Raw genomic sequence first — 20,983 nt, 5'->3', positions numbered from 1 at the left:
TTGGTGTACTTTTAGTAAAAAATTTGTTGCCTATACTAGCATTAAAAACAGCCATCACCTTTGCCGCTGCCATCTTCTATGTGCAAATGTGTGTGATAATCAAAATTTAATAAAGTACATATATAAAATGACTCGACCTCATATTGTCTATAATTTTATTGTCATCGCAATTTTCAATTCTTTTTAGAGAAATTTTTGCTTTTTTTGCAGCCGTCGCCATGCACTTCCTGTTTTTATCGGCTTTCTTCTGGCTCAATACCATGTGTTTCAACATCTGGTGGACTTTTCGGTAAGTTTTCTTTTCTGATATATTTGTCTCATTTATTTCTATGCTTAACCAAACTAGACAAAGTTTTATATATTTATACAGTTGTCTTCTCATCCTTAATAGTGTGATTTTAACGGGAAAAAATATTTCTCAAATAAAATACCTGTTATAAATAAAAAAACCATTTTGTTGACATTTGCCATTGCTTCTATTCGAAACAATGAAAGCTATAAGGTCGGTAAAATTAGAAAAAAGTTCCATTTTTGATGTTTATAATCTAAGCATTTTATACTTTAAATATATTAATAGATCTGTTCATTAAAAACGAAAGTGTAGATGTTTATTTTTCGTTAAGCAAATAAATGATTTGTTTTTCATTGTATCTAGGAACTCTGTTATCAGCTGAAAATCCAATTACAGTAATTTAACATTAACCATCCTCCCATCAAACTAAATTGTTTAATTTTGATAGTTTTATTCCGAGAATTGCGGCGTAGCTGTACAGCATGCATATAAAACGAAAATAGCATTTTCTCAAAAATATCTTTATTTCATACTTTACGGCTAGGAATGTTAATGAATGATATAACGATCCGATAATTTAGCAAATTACATTCCGCGCATACCGTTTAAACGAATTGTTAGAATTTTGAATAAATAGAAGCTGCTCAATTTATAGCTAAGATGTGGAGAATACGCGCTATCGAAACCAAAATATTTATTTTCATATCTTTATGTCCATCGTAAAGTTTTCAGCTCAAAGAAACCGCGAAGGCTAAATAAATGGTTTAGAAATGAGGGAAGGTTAACGTATTAAAATAAAATATAAAAAATATTCGTAAAAAAAGTTATTTTGCAGAAATTTATCAGGTACTTTATCGTTTTATAAATTATTATTATTACTTATATTATATTCCTTTAACTCTTACTGTTTGGTTGGTTTTGCATAATTATGATATTTGCTGATTAGTAGTTTTAACCGTGGATGCCTGAACTATAGGAAATTTACGCTAAAGTTTGACTTTAAGATTAACGCTGAAATATAATCAATGTCATATATTGGGTTGTTCGGAAAGTCATTTCGTTTTTTTTGGGGAACATGAAAGACAGTTTTCGTATAATGAATAAATATTTTATTAAATTATATATTGGCCATTCTGGTCCAACACCTTTTGCCATCTTTCTGGCAGTAACATAATTCCCCTCTCGTTTTGGTCCTTGCTGGCAAAAAAACTGGTTCAGGTGGTTTTTGACATCTTCATTTGAGGTAAAGGTTTTGCCATCCAAAAAATTTTGCAGGGACAGGAACAAATAGTAGTCGGAAGGCGCCAGATCTGGAGAATATGGTGGATGTTGCAGTACGTCCCATTCAAGCTGTAAAAGTTTTTGGCGAGTGACCAAACTTGTGTGAGGTCTCGCATTATCCTGGTGGAACACTACACCCTTCCTGTTGATTAATTCGGGCCTCTTCTCTTTAAGTGAATCATTCAATTTGTCCAGTTGATGACAATAGACTTCTGACTTAATCGTTGTATTGTCCGGCAAAAGCTCAAATAAAACGATTCCTTTGACATCCCACCAAACGGAGAGCATCACCTTTTTTTGGTCAATGTTGGCTTTTGACACGCTTTGAGCCGGTTCATCTTTTCCGCTCAATTACCTCTTGCATTTAACATTGTTGTATACAACCCATTTTTCGTCCCCGGTAATAATCCGCTTCAAAAATGGATCATTTTCTTGACGTTTGAGGAGCGAATCACACACGTCAACGCGACGACACAAATTTCGCTCCGTAAGGACATGGGGCACCCACACATCGAGCTTCGAGGTTAAGCCCATGCCTTTCAAATGGCCATAAACAGTCGAATTTGACAAATTTAATCTCTCACCGATCTCTCGTGTGGTTATTCGCCGATTTGCATCAACTAATGCCTTTATCGCATCTTTGTCAGCTTCGACCGGCCTTCCAAACCGTGGTGCATCTTCGACATCAAAATTGCCGGATCGAAATTTTGCAAACCAGTTCTGGCACTGGCGTACTGTTAACACGCCTTCTCCATACACATCCGTCAATTTTTTTCTCGCTTGGACAGCATTTTTACCTTTTCTGAAGTAAAAAAGTAAAATATGACGAAAATGCTGCTTATTGCTCTCCATATTTAAAAGTTCACCAACCAAAAACTACTGCGTAGAATTAATAGAACTTTTTCACACACAAGCCTTGCAATATCAGCTCTCAAGACATATAATGGTTATGCGGCTTAAGTGTGAAGTTGGTTTCGAAAAAACGTAATTAAATCCTCTAACGGGAAAAAACGAAATGACTTTCCGAACAACCTTATAGTACCAAAAATGTGTCAAAACAAAAATATAAGCAGTGGTCGCTAAGCTTTCATAGAAAGCATTCAGGATTAAGGGACATACTAACATTTGTCAATACTGGAAGCGAAGATGGATTTTTAAAAGGTTTGCTAACCTTTCAATCGTACCATATAGAAGATTACTACAAGGGCATGAATTTGCGTGTTTTTGGAGACTATTTTTAACAGCTTTCTTTATCGAATTGTGATAATTCGTATCACAGAATTTGGTATTATTATATTTCCGGAGAACTATTTTCGAATATAAATATTAGATTGCAGTCACAGTGATTTTCAATTGCTTAAAGCTTCCTCTAAAAGAGTTTTTGTTCTTCATTTTTTACATTTTCTGATCTCTCATGTTAATTCTGTGCATACGTTTGTATATGAATGTCTAGATATATTTTATGTGAATTCCTAAGAAATTTATATTTTCAATAAACTCTCTATTGTGTATTTTATTTGTTTCCTCGGATATTTTTTCTTCATTTACTAGGATGTTTGTGTCATCCGCAATGTTTCTATTCAAGAAATTATCTAAACTCATTGGCAGGTTGTTGGAATAAGAAATGAATAAAATCTGTACTAGTATTACCCTGCGGTAATTCAACACAATTTTCTAAAATTTCCGATTTTATAGCTGTGCTTTCATTTTGGACAATGACATGCTGGTTTTTATTGGAAAAATATAAAATTAAATATAAAAATTTTATCCAACATTTTATGATCTAGACAATGAAAGGAAATGTACTTTCTATATCTATTTTCTATATCTAACAATGACAGCATATTTAAAAATACATCTAAATGTCCTAAGGTAATAATACGACTCATATTACGGTAATATCCTTTTTTTGTACTATGCATTCCATAGCCGTACATTCAAATTTCCCTTGTCATGATGACTCATCAATTTCCTTGCGTTCGATACTTCTAAAATTTTTCTTAAGTTGATTCCGAGATTTCCACTATCTTATAATACACAGATCCAGATCCACAATGTTTACTTATTATTAATTTTGTCTGCACTGTACAACCATATATTGTGATTCGCTTGTAGAATCCAATTCTTATCTAATATATTTCTACAAAGCTTTTTCATGATGACTTTAATTTTGACTATGACGGTGTGCCCTAATTCTTGCACTATTTCTGCGTTCAATCTTTGTATACCTTCTATGAACTTGTTATCTGAAAATTAATATTATTATTTAGTTGTTTGATGTTTATATCTGCTTTGTGTTTATAACATTTATAATTTTCTTTCTATTATAATTTGCTCTATCTCTTGTTGGTCGAATACTTTAAGACCTCCTCCAAATTTCTTTACATCTATTTCCTGTTTTAGTTTTTCTACAGCTATTTTTGGATCTTTAACATTTTCAATTTTTAGCAGCGTATTTTTTTGTAGTTTTCCGGATTGTAAATTTTTCTTTTCTTTGTTGGTTTACTTCTGGATTTTTGGTGGTATAACTTTTGTTTAGTTTTTTTATGCCTTCTTTTGTAAAATGTACTGCATCTTCACCAATTTTATTGTTGAATTTATCTCCTAATTTTGTTTTCTATTTCCGGGTAGCTTCGCAACCAGATCTTTTATTAGATTAGTGTTCTTTCAATTGCTTTATTACCGACTTTTTCATTTACATACCCATTACTTGATCTTGGAGAAAACAAGAAATTCTCGTCTGCTTAACCACCAGATTTATTATAAAACATAGTACAACACCATGTGATTGCGGACTTATATACAACACGACATGCATTTAGTCTACTGTTTGATCAAAACATTGAGGAAATTACACCATAGATGGCTAAAAGCAATGCAGCATGCCATTAAAAAGACGGAAATGTGGGATCTTAGCTACTTGATCGATCGGACCATCGGTCCATTAATTATAACATCAAGAGTTGAAGAGACGAAGAATATTATGATTTTCGTTTAATAAAAAATAACGACGCCTAATGCATAATAATACGTATATAATACCTAGCACATCTTCTGTTAAAATATTCTTCCCTTTTTACGAGCATCTTAAAGGGGGTGCCTTCAGCACACAGCGTTAGTGAATGGATAACAATGGGCAAAACTCATAAATTGACCCAAAGCCGGGTCACTCACTACCTGTACTCCCTAAAGAAAAATAAATTTTGCAAATAATGCAAGCGGCTTAAGATTTCGTTACAGTATTCTGTCGTCCGCCTTTCTAAAATAGATTTTTGCTTTCATAACATCATATTTTGTCGCATGTATTTTACTATAATTATTATTTGGTGGAAACTATTTTGAACGCCTACAGGTAGAAAAATATTTTATTAAACTTTACCTTTCCCATGACTATTTTCTGTTAACTTTCTTTATTACAACTTTATGTTTTACCAGTTGATTTAATAGTAATTTCGTGAATATCGAATAAAAATTAACTAAAGCTTTAATATTACCGCTTATCCTTTTAGGCATAGTTTATTACAAATTTACTTCTGTTTTCTATTGTTAAACTTGCTTAGAACTAACACCCAAATGGCACTCAATAAACTGCCTACAACCTCAAACAGAAAATTTCTTTTTTTTTTCAAAGAAACTTTCACAAGCTACTGTAATATTTTTACAAAACTTCTGGATTCCTCCTGCGTCGGTTTTTGCCTAGTCGAACTTGCTAACGTTTCGAAACTGGTTTCAGTCAAGCTCTGAAGAAGCCAACAGGATGATTGGCGAATCGTCAGCAAGTTCGACTCAGCAAAAACCGACGCAGGAGGAATCTATTATTAAAATCACATTGTTTCGATCCTACATATCGGTGTTTGTATATTATCCCATAAAGTGATCGTCTACAATTCGTCACTTGCCGACGGGAGTGGAGGAAGCGATTCCGCAAGGCTGCGCGGGAACTTTAAAAAATACAAAAAATATTTTAAATTAGACTTCAAGGCTTGCAAATTACATGCTAAATATGTAACTTGTTTTTAGTGTTTTTCGACTTAAACTGAAAATTTACACCAGTCTCCTAGGCACTGAATGAAGCTATTGTTACTTTTAAAATAGGAAAAACCAGAGGCCATCTGAGTAAATATCTTACTCAATATCCGGTTAGTGATCTCGGTGAAACGTGACAAAAATGGCTCATATAAATTGATTTAGTTAGTACGATTGAACCCCACAATTAGACACTAATAAAACGTCCGATATTTCCCTAGGGGTTTTGAGTTAACGAAATGCATAACCATAATGCTTCAAGGCAAAAAAAAACGAAAGGAGGCACCTAAGCGTGGAAAGAAAATTAATATTGGAAGTAAGCAAATGTCCTGCAGATGACAAAAATAAAACTCCCAAACTGATCAACGAAATCGACCGAAATTAGTAAGTGTAGTTAGGGGAACTATCTAATTGACATAAACCAAACGAACTATATTAATGTAACTCTTCGAAATGTTAAATTTGGTATAATTTATAACAAAATTTTTTAATACGACTCGGTAATGGAATTATGATTTGTGAAACATCACAGATTTTCAGGAGAGTCGGCTTCCTGGTTATTTGTCTATTTTACGATACTGCTGGTATCTTTCATTTACAGAAACGATCCGGAATAAACATTTCGCTTTATAAAATCTACTATAATTTTTTTTTGTTACAAAGAAGCGGGTTTCTTCATTTATTGATAGAACAAAGAAAATCCCATACCAATTGAGAGTAAATTTATTTAGTCTACCTAAATCGTCGGACCCATATTCCGTCGCTTCAGGCGAGCAAAGGCTTTCGGTTTATATTTTCCTCACTTCATTTTCTGTAGCATAAACAAAAGTTGTTTATGCCAGTCTTCCTTTTAATCAAGGTTATTCGTCAATTAGCCGTTTTCGCAAAACTTCTTAGGAACAATTAATGGTATCTGCTGGCAAAAGTATTTTTGGATTTAAAATTTTGCCATCTCAGTAGCGCACCGAAGGTTTTGAGGTATCGGTGAAACGTTTATAAGTAAACTTAAACATTTTCTTCTAAAATTGACACTTATGGTGCAAGATTAGTGGACCTAAAACCACTACAGTATTGTATAGAAATTTTAATTAGAAACATTTGACTTTTTATAGAGAGTTTTCAATCACCATCGCCGTGCAAATAAATGGTTCGTTTTTATTTCTGGTGTATGTATGCAGAGCAGCGCTTTACGGAACAAATAATTAGAAAAAAAAGAGAAAACTGAAACCAAGTGCACTACTATCCGCTTACGTTTTTCAGTGTTGCCTACGCAGCATTCGCTACGCGGAAATCCTATTACTTTTCTACTTCTCTGTATTCACGGAAACTATTCTATTTATATCTATTTTTACTCGACGTAGACTTACAAAAATAAATTAATAAATCTAACGTAACCGAGTAACGGACGCACGATATGCACGATATTAATATAGGTGCTTTATCAAACAATTAAGAATTTTTTTTTACTCCCTACTTTAAAATACCCAATTATCTACGTATCCAGCGTGCGAAAAATACCACAAATGTCATCTTCGATACCCACGGTCGCCAGACACTTTTGACATTTCCGTCACATTAGTCACGGTTTTGGGAGCGAGAGGATGTACCCAAAAACTAACGGTCGTAGAAAAAGTATAGTATGCAACACGTTCGGTAAACTTTTTAACTCTCTCGTTTATTAAACACTCGCTCCTGCTCGTGTCAAATAAACTCGTGAGTTTACTGCATTTGTTGCATAATATACTATTCTTGCCTCGGCTATAATATATGTAATATTGTTAGGTTATTAGGTTATGCAATTCATGCATCTGTGCACCTTTCTGGCCGTATGAAACATGCATTTCATTTCCAATAGCGAATAGTTTTAATATTGTATTTCAGGAAATGTAGAAATTAGTATTTCCATATTTTCTTATTTTAATAAAATAATTTACCAATCTTTCATTTTTTTACTTGTATCTATTTATTGGCAAATAATGTATCTGTATTAATTTTATTGTCACATTTAAATTTAACAGCGAAAAAAAAATTATTAATTAAATTAAATTAATGCGTAATTCAATTAGCCAATCTTTACGGTGATAATTAAATTCTAATTAATACTTTTTTTAACTAGGGCTTAAATTATAAATTAAAAGATCCGCATTTAATAATACGCTATGAAAAATATCTTCGTTATTTCATATTCTTACATGGTTTTAGCCAATTTGGCCTCCTATGCTTTCTTTTCTCCGAGTAGGTCAATAGCCAGCATGTTGCACTCTTTCGTCTTTGGGCAGCAATAATTTATGTTCTGAAGAAGGCATATATTACCAAGAGACATATAACTTAGAAGTATCAAATGTAAATTGTAATGTAATCTGTGATGATATCTCAAAATCATAAAAAAAAAATCTGTGTGATGTAGTTAAACTGTCCGGTCAATAATTCATTAGAAAATAAAGATTACTTTGGATGCTGTAAAGCAGCGGGACTTTTTATTTACGTCGAAAACAGTGACGTGATGATTTTCAAATTTTCGGTTAAAAATAATTTAAAACTGAAAAAATATTGCAAAAATTTGAGTCGGACAATAATATTTTAAAATTATTTTAAAAAAATTAAAAAATTAAAAAAATATATTTTAAAATTTAACCAAATTAGAAAAATATCCACATAAATTCAAAAAGCGTGTCTTTTATATGAAAACAAAAAACAATAGTTGCGTTACTTAACCAGATTTGCCAGTAAATTAGGTAATTAATTTGCTATAATGTCTAATAATATCAACCGCCGACGCACTGTTGAGATACTGTGAATGATGATTACTATTTGGTCATACTACACTTTTTTATATTATAGTATATAATTTTACTGATTTTGCTATCTTCGGTCTTGACAAAATTCTCATCTTCCCGACAACGTAAAACCATACAGAAAGTAATAACAGAAAACGTGCGGCGAGCGGTAATAAAAGTTATTTATGGTGTACTTCCTTGTGTTAGTTTGACGCGTTTAAATAATTTTGATCTTGCTTTCCAAATCGCACGGTCCATGTGCCTGAACGGTAACGAGTCGTAGCATCTGCCTGGTTGATTTGCGTAATGCGTAGCCACCAACAGCAACTGTCTAAAATCAACCGTCAATTTTAAATAGCTTTCTTTGAAACGCGCAGCCAATAATCAACCGAACAGTGTTTATTAAACGAGCGACAAAGAAGTTTATCGACATGTTGCCTACTAGTGCCGTGCATTAATTTTTGGTTAAAATATGGTTTTATTATTTCCCAAATTTCAGAACGGTGCAAACGTTATCAAAATGAATAATATTAAGGATTGCACTACGCTATGGTGAACATCAGCTTTATTATTTACTGCCGCGAGCCACTTCAGCAGTTTCCAGTACATGAGTCATAGTTTGGGAGCAATCGGTAGATTTTAGCGTTAGTATTTTGACGTTTCTTCACTTCTGAATTTCACTTCACATATCGGTATTCGTACAGTAGGCAAAAACTAATATTCGTAGAAAAAGTTTAGTAATATTAAAGATTGCACTACGCTATGGTGGAAATCAGCTTTATTATTTATTGCCGCGAGCCACTTCAGCAGTTTCCATACATGAGTCATAGTTTGGGAGCAATCGATAGTTTTTTCACTTCTGAATGTCCCTTCACATGTCGGTATTCGTACAGATGGCAATTTTTTGACATTTGTCAATTCTGACGGTCATGTCAGTGAATGTATCCGTGTTTTTTTGCAAAAGTGTAACTAAAAACTAACGGTCGTAGAAAAAGTATAGTATACAACTCGTTGAGTAAATTTTTTAAGTCACTCGTTTATTAAACGCTCGAGCCAAATAAACTCGTGACTCGTATACCGTTTATCGCAGTTGTTGCATAATATACTATATCGGTACGATTCATAATTCAAAATGGAGCAAGAATTTGTTTGTGGTTTCAATATTAGAACTATCACTTCTGAATTAAAAACAGTGGCCGTCCATGATGCCGAACTTTTTAAAAGGAATTATTACTTTCTTATTACAAAAGGGCGTTTTTCCGTTCTCTTATAACAATAAGATGGTTATATTTATCAAAATGGACCGTTTATATGTTGAGGGCGGTCGGTTGTTACTTCTTAAAGATTTCCTAACATTTGAAAAAGAAAGTTGGGTGGGTCTTCGCTATAGTCCACTTGTTATGTTGTGAGGTGTTGGCCATCGTTTGCATTTTCAGTGTCCCCAAGTTCTTCTAATTGTTTTCTATTGGTTTCCAGAGTAGTTCGTATTTTTAATATGTTGCCGATAAGCAAACACGCAAATGCGGATTTATTCGGTAATTAATTGCCTTGCTAATATTCTCTGGAATCTTTTGTTTTGTTTTAAATGTATCATAAATGGACTGTGTAAAAATAAGCATTACACGATTGTGTAATGCTTATTCTTAATAATTTTCTTTCATTTTATTAACCAAACCTACGTAATGAATACGCTGTAATTAAGAAAATCTGTTGTATGTGCTTAAAAGTAAAAAAATATTACTTTCTTCGTGAATGACAGCGCTAACAGAAAAAAAAAAGATTTTCTTTACAATCTATAATGATAGCCTCTTTGTTTAAAATCTATAGCATGTTTAAATTGTTATTTTAAACATTTAAAATGATATTTTGTACTGTTTATTTACTGTGTAATTATAATCTGAATGGTTTTCTTTTAATTTAAAATGCAGACAATACTTTTGTTTTAATAGAAATAAGTAATAAAAATTATCATGCACATGTTAATTTCAAGACGAGATTATAGAATCTATAGCGTCTTATTGATTTATTGAAAAGTATCAATGAATCACATTCATATTTAATTTTGATTAAATCGTTATCGTTTTTTTTTAATTTTATAGTGTAGTTGTGTGTCATCGAAAAAAAATTTGTATTGCACTGCAAAGTTGTGTACATTGAATGTTTTTTACTGTTTTACCAGGATTAACCTCCACCTTGTTATTTTAAATATGACGACCTGTATATTCTTTTTTTTTTTTTGAACTCACTAAACAAGTCTAAACAACGTTTGTCTCACATTGTCCATGTCTAAAATTAATTTTGAAATACAGCTGTTCAAAAATTTACCATAATACTAAGATTCTTCACTGACTAGAAACCTTTCTTCATTTTCATTTTCGGGAAGATTTCTAAAATGCTACGGAAAAACTTCAAGTTGAGTAATGTACTTACCAAATATTGGATGCCACATCGTTGAACCGTACTCTAGTTTCAAGCACACATAACTATAGTATAACAGTTTCCAAAATCTCTAGAATTTCTTACTATGAATCCCGGCATTTTGAATGCACCTCTACAGGTTTCTTCGACGTGATTTCGGAAGGAGAGTTTTATGTCAAACGTTACACCCAGGTCTTTAAAATTGTCACATTTTCTTAATAATACTTTATCCAGATGGTAATTAAAAGTTATAGTATCAGTTTTGTTTGGACATGTCATTGCGAAACATTTATCTGTATTCAGGGGTAGGTTATTAGAAACACATCAAAAATCAATAATATCCAAATCATTCTGCAGAGACGCACAATCGACCAGACTATCAATTATATTAAAACAATTTCACATCAGCAGCAAAGAGATAAATTGGACTATTAATGTTAGCTACTATATCTATATACTACTACTATATATTAATTAATTTTGTAAAATGTCTTCTCATATTGTTTTAGATAAAGTGAAACTAAATTGTTTGTTGATAACTATAAAAATATTATTATAAATTAAGAAAAACGTACACTTACTACACATATTAATTATTAGAGGACGCGGTTTCTATGACTGTCAAAATTTAGATTGTCGTTTCTTTTGTTCTGAATCTATAGCCTACGCGACGCGTATGTTTGTTTATTGGCAGTTGTACTATTTTATTGATTTTAGTGCAAAAGGATTATAACAATATAAAAACAGGGAATCTTGTTTTCAATTTGGCAAGCGTGTTTGGATGTTGAATGTATCATAATTAGATGCATGATATAAAGAAATAGGTCTGAACAGTGTACGTTAAACGGCTTTATTTCCAAACCTATTCATTTTCGACATGAGGTATGTTAGACAAAAGTTGTTTAGAATTGTTTGGCGACCCCAACAAGATTAAGATATTTTTTGCCACTGTTACTACTGTTACACTCTACTGTAAATTCAATTACCTCTTTAAGATGCCAGCATATGTCCCTTGCTGAACGTATTCGTCCTGGTTGTGCATGTATCCAAAATCTATTGATCGAAGAAAAAGTATATATTATACAAACTGTGCTCCTCTGGTGCCAAATCAACCACGTAACTAAAATCAAAATTGCGCCATAATGTAATATCAACCTCAAACGATTTTCAAATATAGCGTTTTCAAGGAATATATTACAGTTCCTATTAAATTGTTGCCATATGCATATATATATCGCCGACAGTGTAGGAAGTTTGTCGCATACGTAACTAGAACTATCGGAATCCATTAATTTATCAGCATTAATTAACGGAGTCAACGGCTATATCTGGTACTTCTGTTTTTTTAATTATCAACGATGTTGAACCTTATATAGTTATGGTTACAAACGAGCTAATGTGTATATCGAGTGTCGAATGGAATGTTGTAGCGCAAACTTCTTAACGGTATTTAGAATAAATTTGGCCAATAACGTAAATCAAATTAAAATTTTTATAAAAAAATCACCTATCCCATGAGCTTGAACTAACACTTAAGAATGTAATCTTAAATCTTTTTCTAATAGCTTAATCTATTCAACTTTTTCTGGTTTGGATTGTGGTATCCTATATTTCCATACCGTGCGACCATAATACTGAATTAACAGCAACGTGAATATTTGTAGGTTGATTCAGTAGCATTATCAGTGAAGTATTATGGAAAACTAAGCCATTATCACAGAAGTCCTGTGGCCTCGGTGTGGCACCAGTAGGGAATATTTCTAATAAAACCAAGAGAAAATTTTGCCTTTTCCAAGAATGCACATCATTTACTACACTGTCATATTCATTGCAATATGCCAGTAAATACTGAATTTCGTGCTAAATTACTTTTTCGGATTATACACAAATCAACGCCCTGTAACCATGAATGTTGCTTGATAAGGGAAGAAACGACAAAAAATTGACCAACTATATCGGAGTTCTAAATGCATTTAAAAGAAAAATAGTAGTTTTTAACAACAAGAAACTGCGCAAAATTACATCGATCTATATGAAATTACATTATATTTTTGTAATTAAGTGAAGTTTTTGGGAATTAAATGGAATATTTCATTGGGTGTGCACGATTGGAACAGTTGCTTAAAACTTTCTTTTTTGAGGCACAACTTCAATTGACCGAACAAAGCTGTAAAATATTGAAGAATTAAAAATGTTTTTTTGTATCGATTTCGACATGAGGTAAATGTTCGAGGCACATAGGGGAACCAAATTTGGAAAATTGGTGAATATATATGCATGTCTGCAAAATCTGCAATATTGGCTATAATTTTTTTGGCGGATAGCGGCCACCTTATATTTTAACATAATATAACATTAATATAGTGCTCACAACTATCAAATATTAAACTGCTAAAATTGATTGTTATATCTTTAAAGAAACTCGCCTACTTGCATTCCAATATCGTTGTTTGGTTTTATACAAACTGACTTTGCTGACAGATTTTATTTTGTTGATTCCCATCGAGCTAAACATTGATGGGATTTAATTATGAACTCATTTTGGTTATGTATTATTTCCTCATTATTGCAAATCCGATTATCGTGATTGCAAGGGAAGATTCGTAATTGCATAAAACGACGGTGATCATAAAGCTTCATCCCCTATTCATTTTCCAGAAATTTAGCCGGAGGAATTCCATGTTGATTACAGTTCATGGCCAGTGACAAAATATTTGCCGAAAATACATCTTGCAGTCGTAACCGTCAGGTGCTTTTTTTAAATCTTTATAATAATAATGAGAAAGCTATTGTTATTATACTCTACCTATGTTAATGTTTTGGATTGATATCCGATTGATTTTTTAAATTATTTATTTAAATTTTAAGCAATCGGTTGAGTGACGGCTTCAATTTTGGAGTTTGCCAATAGTGACAGTCGTATTAGTAAATGCATTCGTGTTGTTTTGCAATAATGTTAAGTTACTCGTTTTTTAAACACTCGCCCCGCTCGTAACAAATAAACTCAAATGCCGTTTACCACACTTGTTGCATACTATTTTGTTACAATTTGCAAATCTAAATATTTCGGTGATTTTTAAGCTCTATAATTTTTGTGTACTGTAATTCTAGGAACCGCAAAAAGTGTGTGGAAAATGATTAATGAATAATAAAATATTTGTTCCAGTGCAAATCGCTATTTAATAATGGAAAATCAGGTTAATAAAAAAATGTTTGTTGTTGTTTCGCTTAAACTGGTTTTAAAATAAGCCGTTTTTCATTTAACTTCATGTAACTGATGTTTAATAAGACGTCAATGTTATAACAGTTGCATTGAGGCATTGAACCCAATTGCCTAGATTATGCGTTACGGAACAAACCCCTAGTCATCTGATATTCGGCAATTTAACGGGCATTCAAACCATCAGGAGCCGTTGTTTTAGTTGGTTAGTTGGTTTGTAGTCTCGGTTGGCTGATTTAGTTAACGGTTGATCTTAATGACGCTCGTTTCTTAAAACTGGCTTTGTCTTTCGTCATACTGTCACTCCTGACTACCTCTTTGCCTTCTTTTAAGCGCCAAGGCTGCCAAGTTTTGGTTAAGTGCCAAAAAGACAATAATTGTAATAATAATAACTTGTTTATTAATAACATATTAAATTTAAATTTGGCATAAACAAAAAATAAGACATCATAATAACATTCGTGACAAAATTCATAACACTTAATTAAACATGAGTTGCGGAACTCGTCTGCTATCTTAAGTGTTAATTATTTTACAAATAACCCACACAATATAATATATATAATCCTAGCTTACAAAAACAAACTGACCAAAAGGGGGGAGGAGGAGCCAAAATAATGGATTGCATTAATTGAAATTGTTTTAAACTTAAACTTAATCAATGACTGTGGGACCAAAACTAACCAATTAGTCAATTTATAGCCGAACCCTTTAGATGTTATAATTTATAATATTTCAGCAGGAATTATGTTATATAATTTATATCCAACATATAGAAATGTTCGCTATCGCCCTATCATTTTCTATTTAAATAGTTGTGTTAATTTTTCTTTCGCTTTTTCTTTAGTAAAAGGATCATGAGATATGTGGTTGTTGAACAATGAGTTTCCGCATAAGAATCATAGTTAGTTTATAGTATAGTTGTCGAATAGTTAATACCCTGCAATACTTAAGGACTCTAATAATGCCTTATAGCAAAAGTGTCTGGACCCACGCAAAGTGTAAAGATTTTCTTTTATTGAAAAAAATTGTCTCGTTTACTTAAAAATATATACCAGGGATCTGTTTTTTTTTAACTAGTGTTTGAATATGAATATCCCGTTTTAGCTGGCTGTCCAATAGTATGCCAAGATATTTGATGTTTTTAATTCTATTTGCCACAATTCAGATCTCTGTGTCAGGTAAACCGCAAGATTGTTACCTGTTGAGGGGTTATTAGAAAAGGGTACATACACAGATAGATTCTATAATAATAGGTGGTCTAGCTTGTGTATTGATAGTGTAAGTATTATTCTCTTCTTTGGTAATATTTTTAAATTTGTGTTTAATTTGTACCTATAGTATTTCAGTTGAAATATTCTCTTGGCTGATTTCAATGCCAAATACTATTATATTATTCTTCCTAACTTTCCTTCCAAGAATTTGGGATTTTTGTGTCAATAAATAAAATAAATTAATTTTCTTTATCAATATTTTTCGCAACTATGTGTATGCTCGTTGTGATTTACTTTTTGATTTCCTTACTTCTATATCTGTGTATCAACCGTCATATCAGTCAATGGAGTTTACTTATTGTGGATGAGATATATTCCCAAACAATGTAGTTTGGCCGCTCCTTGAAGCCAAAATTCGACCTTATGAATTCTAGCATGGCACATTTTTACTAGTAAACTAATCTAACACCTGCGCTAATATTGCTAATTAGCATGTACCTTCATTTTTCGAAGACTATTAGCACCACTACTATATACTGGTAAACTGAACCGGATCTTATGTTGCGTATTTTTAGATTATTTTTACTAATTTACGATAACAGGACGGACAGCTTGTGCACCAATCTACGAATCTGTAACCTTCTCCTTCTTCTCTTACTTCTTTTGGCCAAGACTGCTGGGATCATTCGGCCATGTCTGAAACCTGAAATGTATTGTTTTTTATAGTGTGGTTTACTTAAAGGTTACGCACAGACCGTCACAACTTTTGTCATCAAATAAGTCCAAAAATTACTTAGTTATTTAGTTTTAAAATTACTCAGTAATATACATATATGCATTTTTATTTAGATATTAAGAAATCATATTTTACACGGATCAGTTTTTGGTCATGCAATATATATATATATATATATATATATATATATATATATATATATATATATATATATATATATATATATATATATATATATATATATATATATATATATATATATATATATATATATATATATATATATATATATATATATATATATATATATATATATATATATATATATATATATATATATATATATATATATATATATATATATATATATATATATATATATATATATATATATATATATATATATATATATATATATATATATATATATATATATATATATATATATATATATATATATATTTATATATAATTATATATATATATATATATATATATATATATATATATATATATATATATACAGAGGAGATAAAACAAATGTATATTTTTACACCCTATACTTTTTTGAATATTATGATTCTCATAAGAAAGGGAACATTATTTATTATATATATATATATATATATATATATATATATATATATATATATATATATATATATATATATATATATATATATATATATATATATATATATATATATATATATATAAATGTTCCCTTTCTTATGAGAATCATAATATTCAAAAAAGTATAGGGTGTAAAAATATACATTTGTTTTATCTCCTCTGTTGTGTAAAAAGTAGTCTTTTGATCTAATGCAACATTTATTAAAACAAATGTTCAAAAATATAGTAAATAGGGTAGATTACTTTCCACACTATGGCGCCATCCTGTATGCGTTATCCTGTTTTCCGTTGATCCTTCTATGTCGACGCTGTTCCTCCCCTAAAATAATTCAAACGACTTTGCATCAGTAATATCTTCCAACGATGTAACACTGTGGGGGATGAGGGATCAAATAGTGAGCAATGATTTAGGATTAAGATTAAAAAACATTGGCAAGGGGTGCCCTGGAGAGTGGTAAGAGTGATGAATTTTTCCGTTAAAGATTTGCGTCAAATGGCAAACGAAAACGAAAACAATATCATAGTGATTAAAATTAATGCGGACCACATTTCTGTTTACGAAATCGCAATATACAGGAACTATTACAAACTCTATTCAGTGATCTATTTCAAATGTGGCTGTTTCTGAATTTTTATGATAAACAAAATTTCCGAAATGATAAAAGTTTCAATAAATTGTTAACAATAATTTTCTTAAAAATGACGCAATGATTTCTTTTTTTTTTTGCCTATTGCCGACTAGAGCAAACCGCGTTTCATTGCCATCAGTGAGTGAAAAATGATGTGCTGTTTTGAAAAGAAAAAGCGGTACAAGAAGTAAACAAAATAAGGGTTAAACTTTTGCTGGTGGAAGAAGTTTTAAAAGTACAGAATCTAGAAAACGCAGAAGCAAATCGCACAAATGTTGTTAGTCCTAGTTCAAGAACTGTGAAGTATTTTGGAATTTAAATTCGAATAAAAACAACATATTTTGACCAGATCAAAAATTAATCAAACGTAAGCCGTGTCGTAACTAACGAAAAACGAATTATAGAATACATTTTATCATCAAGTCGGTTCACAAATTGATGCAGAGGCGCCAGTTGCCAGCCGATCTCATAAATTAAATTTTTGTTATATTTTCATCGGATGTTTGGAAACCGGGTAACTCATATTTTTTCATTTATTATAGTTTTAAGGTGACATAAAAAAATTGCCCGTGGGCCGCGAACGATGCCAAAATAATTCGTTTATAATTTGGAAAACAACATTATACATTCAAAAATAGACGAAAAGTAGACTATTATCACGGTGTATTGATTTTTTTTTATTTTAACAATAAAAAATTTTACAATATAAAATTTTTGTGTGGGATTTGTTACAAAATGTCCGAAAACACAAACTACATACGGATGATTAATGTACAAAACCTAAAAATATTGTTAAAATATATTAAATAGCCAAATATAGCTCGACAGTCAAAAAATTCAGTTTGTTACTCAAAAAAAATTTTTTTTCGAGAAAATGTAACTAGTTGACTTTTTTTCTTTACCAAATCGTGGATTATGTGAACAAACTCGTGCTTTAGGATAATTCATTTGCCAGGAATGTATCGCTCATTTCATTCCATATTCCTCCTAATCTTTTCAGATGTGCACCATAAATAATATCTGATCCAGGTATAACATGTTCTGGAGGTTAAAACCTAATACGTTCGAGCAAACAATTTAGAATTAAGTTTACCAAAAATCTTTCTTGCATTTATAATTTTTCTATTTCGGTTCGGTTTCCCGGCGCCAGATAAATAAATAAGCTTATATCCTCGTTAAAGATACATTAAAACCTTCACTAATTTCATCTCCAATAAATGTAAAATGAGACAGGCATATCCTAAAAGCATTTAAATGTTTTATAGATCGAGACACTGCATACATTTTAAATTGCTGACTGTAATGCATGCTATAAAACGGCCATTAAACCGTTTTTATGATCCCGAAATATTAAACTCATTTTATGTATGGTCGGAAGGTACCAGAAAGAATTTTTATTGGAAGTTTCAGTTTATATCTCACCGATTTTATATATCGGGAAGCTCATTAATGCTGGATTCTATAAAAAATTTTGTAGAATTTTGCATAGTTTAGGCAGAAATTGAGGTTATGTGTTTTTTTTTCATATTTTGAATGCCCCATATAAAATTGTGTTGTGACTCTACTGATCCAGGTATTGCAACGAAAATTTAACCACGGACTAAGGAGATAATCCACTCCTCAATCAGTTTGACAGTTGCGCCTCAGTTTATACAGGATGTCCCAAATAGCTGGTGCCGTATTGGTGAATTCAATTAACAAAATATTAAGATTTTCAAATATAATCAATTCTCAGTTATCAATTCTAGGATAAAAAATAAGGTGAGTTTGTAATTTATTTCATATTTAAATTTTTCTTACTTTTTGAGGTAATCGAGGTTTAAAATAACACCCGCATAAATTCTTGTTGAATTTAAAGCTGCCCATATTAGGTCACTTGTTGGCAATATTAGGTATTTAGGTGTCCATTAATTCGTCGAAATTTTGAAAAAAATCGGCTCTATACTACACACTTTGTTCAGATTTAATAAATCTTTAGAATTCATATTTAGAGAAACTTTTAATATCTATAATTATCTAGGCTGTAGGCTAACTAAACAAGGTAATAAATTTGAATAAATAAATCTATAATACAAAAAAAGACCAGAAACAAATAACTAAAAAAAACTTAAATAGGGTGATACTCTAATATATTTTCAATATATTGTCCTTCCTCTGCAATACACATTGTGTAGCGTGTCACAATGCTGGCGACCACATTTTTAACCGCATCACTATTATTTAACACTATTATTTAATGCAAGAATCTCTTGCCTAATTTTTTAACCTCGACATTTTTTAAACCTCGAATATCTCAAAAAGTAAGTAAAATTTCAATATAAGATAAATTACAAAGTTATCTTATTTTTTGTCGTAGAATTGATTTCTGAAGGAAAATATAGTGTGTTTGTTCCATTTGAAAATCTTGAGATATTGTTAATTGAATTCGCTAAAATGGCACCATTTATTTGGGCACCCGTATAAGCTGAGTTGCATCTGTCAAACTGATTTTTCTTGCAATACCTGGATCAGTAGCGTCACAACACAATTTTATATGGGGCAAACAAAATATGAAAAAAAATACATAACCTCAAGTGCTACCCAAACTATGTAAAATTTGAATAGGAATTGCTTGAAAAAGTGATCTTTATTTTAACCAAGGATTCCAAAAATGTCGAAATATATAAGGTGTTCTATTTAATTCCATTTTGGGACACCCTGTATCAAAAAAATTATAATATTTTAAATCTTCAGAAGAGTCCAAGAAACTTTTGTACGAATATTTTTTTCGTATCTCCTATGGGTTTGCAGATCGTATAGTGGATCGTTTTATTTGGCACACGGTGTTCATATATACAGCATCACAGCATCTAACTTCCTTATTTTAAATATTATTATTATTATTATTATTCGTTCGTTCGTGCTCGGTTAAGGGAGGCTGCAGATTTTTTTTAATTAAAAAATTGACCACGTCGGGTTATTAGGGTGGACAAATGGACCAATAGACAAAGTTTACTTCCAAAAAATTTGTTTTCCTAAAGGAAATGTCCGCTCACTAGAGGTGTCCTCAAAGAAAGATTTCACTCGTGTATTCATTCCACAGAATTGTTGTTGTGCTTCCTTTACGCTACGATACGGTCGATTACCACTACTCAAAAATAGGTCAAAATAATGTTGGGCTTAAGTGCAGCAAAACGAGGAAGATGCTATATTAACTTGCATAATATAACAATATACCGCGTGTTCGTTCCATTTATAATAAACAATATTTGTATTTCATTCAACGCTTTCCAAAAATGTTGTGTTTAATTTTTTTTAATAAAATAAATCTTTTGGAGGCATAAAAAATGCCATTAGTATTACACTAAATTATACTACATTACGTAAAATATTATTTCGAGTATAGTGCTGATGCTAACATTTCTATTATTTACATTAGCCACACTGCAAAATCATTTGCCAGGACATAAAATCGAAATCGGTGTATTGATTTAAAACGTATTGACTGCGTTCTATTTCGATTCGGGCTAAATTAGCTGTGCCATCATTAAATCGTTTTATACCACAAATCTTAATGGGCCTTCCATAGTAAAAACGGGTAATAAAAAGCTCATGAAAAGATGAAACTAAATAATCTGTGGTCAATCTAATAAATGTTCGCATTTTTAGCGAAGTAACTGCTTTTGTTATCCGCTCTCTTTGCGACCTACAAACGAATTCTCCATCACACTTCAGTAGAAAATTATCAGCCCTAAAATTAGGAAAGGTTATTAATATT

The 20,983-nt window shown here is 31.3% G+C and overlaps 1 protein-coding gene and 1 long non-coding RNA gene across 2 annotated transcripts in view; one reads left to right on the top strand and one right to left on the bottom strand.

Annotated features, from left to right (window-relative positions):
• LOC132703318 (probable G-protein coupled receptor Mth-like 1) overlaps positions 1–20,983 on the top strand; it is a 107,717-nt gene that overhangs the window by 45,059 nt on the left and 41,675 nt on the right. Inside the window, exon 3 of the mRNA XM_060672492.1 lies at positions 211–289. Within this exon, the coding sequence (XP_060528475.1) occupies positions 211–289 (79 nt within the window). The remainder of the gene's footprint in view (positions 1–210; positions 290–20,983) is intronic.
• Positions 5,416–12,020, bottom strand: LOC132703320 (uncharacterized). The gene is made up of 3 exons (XR_009619059.1): positions 11,781–12,020; positions 7,792–8,707; positions 5,416–5,514 (listed from the first exon to the last, which is right to left on the bottom strand). It is a non-coding gene; the product is annotated as an uncharacterized LOC132703320 (long non-coding RNA).

The sequence above is a fragment of the Cylas formicarius genome, unplaced genomic scaffold (assembly GCF_029955315.1).
Source record: "Cylas formicarius isolate icCylForm1 unplaced genomic scaffold, icCylForm1.1 PGA_scaffold_6__28_contigs__length_40554024, whole genome shotgun sequence".
Classification (NCBI taxonomy): Eukaryota; Metazoa; Arthropoda; class Insecta; order Coleoptera; family Brentidae; genus Cylas; species Cylas formicarius.
Note: the sequence above shows the minus strand (reverse complement) of the source record. Positions and strands in the feature narration are given on the sequence as shown.